The sequence below is a fragment of the Hippoglossus hippoglossus genome, chromosome 13 (genome assembly GCF_009819705.1).
Source record: "Hippoglossus hippoglossus isolate fHipHip1 chromosome 13, fHipHip1.pri, whole genome shotgun sequence".
Taxonomy (NCBI): domain Eukaryota; kingdom Metazoa; phylum Chordata; class Actinopteri; order Pleuronectiformes; family Pleuronectidae; genus Hippoglossus; species Hippoglossus hippoglossus.
In genome coordinates this window covers 9,661,484-9,667,691 of record NC_047163.1, presented here as the reverse complement: position 1 = coordinate 9,667,691, position 6,208 = coordinate 9,661,484, and the positions used below count along the sequence as shown (strand labels likewise).

At 41.8% G+C, this 6,208-nt stretch overlaps 1 protein-coding gene across 1 annotated transcript; it reads left to right on the top strand.

The window, feature by feature from the left end:
* The first annotated feature begins 269 nt into the window (after positions 1-269).
* Positions 270-2,958, top strand: LOC117772824 (extracellular calcium-sensing receptor-like). The gene is made up of 5 exons (XM_034604333.1): positions 270-539; positions 622-1,377; positions 1,451-1,678; positions 1,785-1,908; positions 2,060-2,958. Exons 1-5 carry the CDS (start codon positions 285-287, stop codon positions 2,956-2,958), a joined length of 2,262 nt encoding a protein of 753 aa, XP_034460224.1. The 5' UTR covers positions 270-284.
* Positions 2,959-6,208: the final 3,250 nt, after the last annotated feature.

Here is a 6,208-nt window from a genome sequence, read left to right as displayed (position 1 = left end):
CAACAGAGGAGGAAGCTCCTGTCTGTCAGATACTGGGGAGTCCAGAGATCCCCCTGTTGTCTAAAGAGGGAGATGTGACAATCGGGGGAGCCTTTTCCATCCACAGCAAAATTGCACAACCTCCACTTTCTTTTACAGTGAAACCAACACGCCTCACATGCTCCAGGTAATTGCGGGCACTGCATAACAATACTTTCTGATGATGTATTTCACAGTGTACAAGTTTGTATTTTGCTGTTTTTTGTCTCAGTGTCAACCTCAGGGAGTTTCGATTTGCCCAGATCATGATTTTTGCAATCGAAGAAATAAACAAAAGTGAAGTCCTTCTTCCCAATGTTTCTATCGGATACCGTATTTATGACAACTGTGGCTCAACATTATCCTCGATGCGAGCAGTGATGGCCCTGATGAACGGCGACGAGGGGACGACAGGAAAGAGCTGCTCCGGTCAGTCAGCCGTTCATGCTATTATCGGGGAGTCTGAGTCTTCGTCAACCATCGTGCTGTCACGCACTACAGGACCATTCAAAATACCAGTGGTAAGTCGCAGGTCCATGTGGATTCATACGTTTTTTATGTGCAAATCCTCCCTGTTCTGTCACTCTTCTTCTGAATTCCCAGATAAGTCATTCAGCTACTTGTGAGTGTTTGAGCAACAGGAAGGAGTATCCCTCTTTCTTTCGAACCATTGCCAGTGACCTCTACCAAAGCCGAGTGCTCGTCCAGCTGGTCAAGCACTTTGGCTGGACATGGGTCGGGGCAGTCAACAGCGACAGTCACTATGGTAACAACGGCATGGCCATCTTCCTCGCCGCAGCCCAAGAGGAGGGCGTCTGTGTTGAGTATACGGAGAAATTTCGCAGGGAGGAACCGGAAAAACTGATGAAAGTGGTCGAGGTGATCCGTAAGAGCACTGCCCGGGTCATCGTGGCTTTCATGGCCCACGTAGAGATGAACAACCTGCTGGAGCAGCTGAGTCTCCACAACATCACGGGCCGTCAGTTCATTGGTGTGGAGGCCTGGATCACTGCCGACAGCCTTGTGACTCCGACCAGCTTTACTGTGCTGGGAGGTTCACTGGGCTTCGCTGTGCAGAAAACCAACATCAGTGGCCTGGAGGAGTTTTTAACCAAAGATTTCTGGCAGGGAGAGTTTAAGTGCAAGGAGGGACACAACAACAGCATGACAGGAACTGCACCTTGCAAAGAAAACCACAATCTTACGGAGCTGAAATATTATGATCATGATGTGACGAGGCTGAGATACTCCGGTAACATCTACAAAGCCATCTATGCTGTGGCTTATTCTCTGCACAGCATGTTAAAGTGCTCACAAAGTCAGGGATGTGACAGGACGGTGAAGGTTACACCCTGGCAGGTAAATTCAAGTGACAACTTAACTTTCTCAGACTTGTAACTCAATTTACAAAAATGTGTCTTTGGCTTTTCAGGCGGTGGAGTCTCTGAAGCAAGTGAATTTCACGATTAAGAATGGGGAGCAGGTGTGGTTCGACAGCACCGGAGCAGTTGTGGCCCTGTATGAGGTGGTAAACTGGCAGCGTGGATCAGACGGGTCGGTCCACTTCAAACCTGTTGGTTACTATGACGCCTCCCTGCCGCCTGGAAAAAAGTTTGTCCTCAAGACTGAAGCCATAATTTGGCCTGGAGGAAACACAGAGGCAAATATGTTAACTAAGAGTCACACCTTAATGTCTGTATGGCCTTGTAGTTCTGATGTATTGTGGAAATAAACGTAACTTCTTTGTTTTTGTCTTTGATCCGAAGCTGCCGGTGTCAGTGTGCAGTGAGAGCTGTCGTCCAGGAACTCGTAAAGTCCTTCAGAAAGGAAAACCTGTCTGCTGCTACGACTGTATTCCATGTGCAGAGGGAGAAATCAGCAACACCACAGGTGCTGCAAACCTGATACATGGCAATATGAACACACTGTTTGTTAGCTCACAATGCATCATATTAAAGTTTGCTGTGGTACAGGCTTTCATTCGTGTTTTCAGGATGCCACATATTGGATTGCAATAATGGTAACATTATTTCTATTGCAGATTCTAATGGATGCAAAAAGTGTCCTGAAGAGTACTGGTCCAATCAAAACAGAGATGCTTGTGTTCTGAAAAATGTCGAGTTCCTCTCCTTCACTGAGGTTATGAGTAAAACACTTGTGTTTTTCACTGTGTTTGGTGTAGTTCTTACTTTGATTGTGGCAACGCTATTCCTGATCAATAAGGACACTCCCATTGTCAGGGCCAACAACTCGGAGCTGAGCTTCCTGCTGCTCTTCTCCCTGACTCTGTGCTTCCTGTGCTCCCTCACCTTCATCGGCCGGCCCTCTGAGTGGTCCTGCATGCTGCGACACACTGCGTTCGGCATCACCTTCGTCCTCTGCATCTCTTGTATTCTGGGGAAAACTATAGTTGTGTTAATGGCCTTCAGGGCGACACTTCCAGGCAGAAATTTGATGAAATGGTTCGGGCCTGCACAGCAGAGAATCAGTGTTCTGTTGTTCACTCTGATACAGATTGTGATTTGCATTCTTTGGCTGACAATCAATCCTCCATTTCCCTTCAAAAATGTAAGCCACTATAAGGAGAAGATCATTCTTGAGTGTGCCCTTGGATCATCGATAGGCTTCTGGGCTGTGTTAGGATACATCGGACTCCTTGCTGTCCTTTGTTTTGTACTCGCTTTTTTGGGTAGAAAGTTACCTAATAATTTCAACGAAGCTAAATTGATCACTTTCAGCATGTTGATATTCTGCGCAGTCTGGATCACATTTATTCCAGTTTACGTCAGCACTCCTGGGAAGTTCACTGTGGCTGTGGAGATATTTGCTATTTTGGCCTCAAGTTATGGGATTCTCTTCTGTATATTTGCACCTAAATGCTTTATTATTGTTCTCAAACCTGAATTGAACACAAAGAAACATATGATGGGAAAAACATGATCATAAACATGTTATAACCATATTTAAAAAATGTGCCTATTCATTGAAACATAAATGTTACTTAGCTTTCTTTAGACTTCATATATATATATATATATATATATATATATATGATTTTATGATGTATTGAATCATACCTATATAACACTACAGACAATAAAATACATTTGAGTTTAAAAATTGAATCTTGTTTTATTTCATATGAATAACATAAAACAATAACAACCTGTCTCTTTATTGTAATTATCACAACTAAAAGTTTGCACACTTGTCCTTTTCGTGCACATTAACGTCACACAACTGCACAAATTTGAATAAAGCATATGACTCCTTACATTTTTTGCTCTATACTGTTGATCTAGGTGCAAGTTTGTATTTTGCTGTTTTTTGTCTCAGTGTCAACCTCAGGGAGTTTCGATTTGCCCAGACCATGATTTTTGCAATCGAAGAAATCAACAAAAGTGACGTCCTTCTTCCCAATGTTTCTATCGGATACCGTATTTATGACAACTGTGGCTCAACATTATCCTCGATGCGAGCAGTGATGGCCCTGATGAACGGCGACGAGGGGACGACAGGAAAGAGCTGCTCCGGTCAGTCAGCCGTTCATGCTATTATCGGGGAGTCTGAGTCTTCGTCGACCATCGTGCTGTCACGCACTACAGGACCATTCAAAATACCAGTGGTAAGTCGCAGCTCCATGTGGTTTCATTCATTTATTATGTGCAAATCCTCCCTGTTCTGTCACTCTTCTTCTGAATTCCCAGATAAGTCATTCAGCTACTTGTGAGTGTTTGAGCAACAGGAAGGAGTATCCCTCTTTCTTTCGAACCATTGCCAGTGACCTCTACCAAAGCCGAGCGCTCGCCCAGCTGGTCAAGCACTTTGGCTGGACGTGGGTCGGGGCAGTCAACAGCGACAGCGACTATGGTAACAACGGCATGGCCATCTTCCTCGCTGCAGCCCAAGAGGAGGGCGTCTGTGTTGAGTATACGGAGAAATTTCACAGGGAGGAACCAGAGAAACTGATGAAAGTGGTCGAAGTGATCCGTAAGAGCACTGCCCGGGTCATCGTGGCTTTCCTGGCCCACGTAGAGATGAACAACCTGCTGGGGCAGCAGAGTCTCCACAACATCACGGGCCGTCAGTTCATTGGTGTGGAGGCCTGGATCACTGCCGACAGCCTTGTGACTCCGACCAGCTTTACTGTGCTGGGAGGTTCACTGGGCTTCGCTGTGCAGAAAGCAAACATCAGTGGCCTGGATATTCTGCGCAGTCTGGATCACATTTATCCCGGCTTACGTCAGCTCTCCTGGGAAGTTCACTGTGGCTGTGGAGATATTTGCCATCCTGGCTTCAAGTTATGGAATGCTGTTTTGTATTTTCTTACCAAAGTGCTACATCATTTTATTAAAACCTGAGGAAAACATAAAGAAACATTTGATGGGTAAATTGACCTTGAGATCTCTTTGAGTTTTCTGTTATAACAACAATAACAATATATTTATCATATTTTTTCTGCGTTTCTTCGTAGTTTATACATGAATCATATATATTATAATGTTATTATATTAAACAGATACATTTACAGCTCACACAGTAATTATAAGAAATGACTTAGCTGGTTATTTCGATTAAATGTAAAAAGTACGTTGTAGTTTTGCACAAAAATATTCTTTAACTCATGTGACTTGAACTAAACTAAATATATATATAAACACAAACAAGACCTGGAGAGTGGAACTGAATTGGTTTCATGTGACTTGCTTGGATACATTTCTTTTTCTTTGCACCTCCTATTAATATATGGATATTTAAAATTATGTGTGTGTTATTAAAATTGTAATAAAACTCAAATGTTACACAAATTATGCAGTTTTTGTGTTGCTCTTTACTTCCATGAAAATGTGTTTTTCTTAACCCCTTGTTATGAGTTTTCATTAATCATATGAAACACTAAGCTGTACATATAACAGACACATGATAAGTTCACAATGTGTCAGTCCCTGTGATTGATTTATGATTTAAAGTATCAACAAGCACAAACCCTCAATTAAATATCAACACAAACTAAATACTCTGACCCACTGTATGATAATTATATGACATATGATATTTCAGCCCCATAGAAAGATTCAATGAGTTCTCGTTGTTGGCCTATGTACAACCATGCTCCTTAGTTCAAATATCAAAGACGAGTGTGTTGTTGTGAGTGTGCAACTATGTTGTGGTGACAAAAAAGTGTCAACAAGATTGAAACATTTGAGTTTGTTCTTTTTTCCCCATAGTTTTGGCCAAGTCATGTCATGACCACTAGGGGTCACCAAAGGTAGACTTTTCTTTAATGAATCCATTACTTTTTAACACACTGTGATTCTGTACATTTGGTGATAGTGTCAAATCTGACCAAGTTGTGTCCTTTGGGGGTTTGTGACTCACATTATAATTTATTCTTTCAATGTGTTGTATTTCCCTCCTTAGCTGAAACATTTGGAAACATGCTAAGTACAATATTGTGCTTCAGACTATGCTTTCAACATGACAGAGCCAGGTCCATGAACATGTGAGTCTGGTATGTTCGAAGTTGACTGGCCCGACCTCAACCACATCAATCCAATTTGAAACGACCTGGAGCCTCATCGCACAACTTCAGTGCTCGACCTCACTCACACTCATGTAGCTTGATGGGAGCAAAGCCCTGCAGCCATGTTGAGGAAAGGACGGCCTTCCCAGAGGAGATGTTCAACATTCATGCAGGGGTGTAATGTTTTTTAAAATTACATAGATATAGATCTTCAGTAATGTGGTAATGGAATTCACAAAATTAACTCTTTGGTGTCTTTTATTTGTATCCATACGGGGCCTTCGTGTTGCACTTAAATTTCAAAAAAAGAGAGGAAGTAAAACTTAAAAGTAAGTAAGTTAGAAAATAAAACACTCGCTCTTGTTTTAACATATCGTCTTTTAGGAAGGTGTTAAACCTTACAATGAAACCCAATGTCCTTGTGTAGATGGTCTACAATAAACATACCGATAACACATCAATAAAGTTTCGAGAACTTATATTGGGATGGCTGAAATGCTTATCCTTCAAAATAAAAGTCTGCATTGTTCCCTGTAAAAATAAAGCACAACAACATTACTATATATGAACAGTGAAAAAAGTAATAACACTGCTTTTTTTATTTGTTTTCTATTGTCTCGTCTAAATTGTATATTTTATTTCTTATAATTAAGATTTGATTCCCCT

Bases quoted from the DNA above. Each gene is read 5' to 3' on its own strand.
- LOC117772824 (XM_034604333.1), top strand. From the start codon at position 285: ATGATTTTTGCAATCGAAGAAATAAACAAAAGTGAAGTCCTTCTTCCC. The intron at 540-621 runs GTAAGTCGCAGG...CTGAATTCCCAG, and splicing joins GACCATTCAAAATACCAGTG to ATAAGTCATTCAGCTACTTG. The intron at 1,378-1,450 runs GTAAATTCAAGT...TTGGCTTTTCAG, and splicing joins TGAAGGTTACACCCTGGCAG to GCGGTGGAGTCTCTGAAGCA.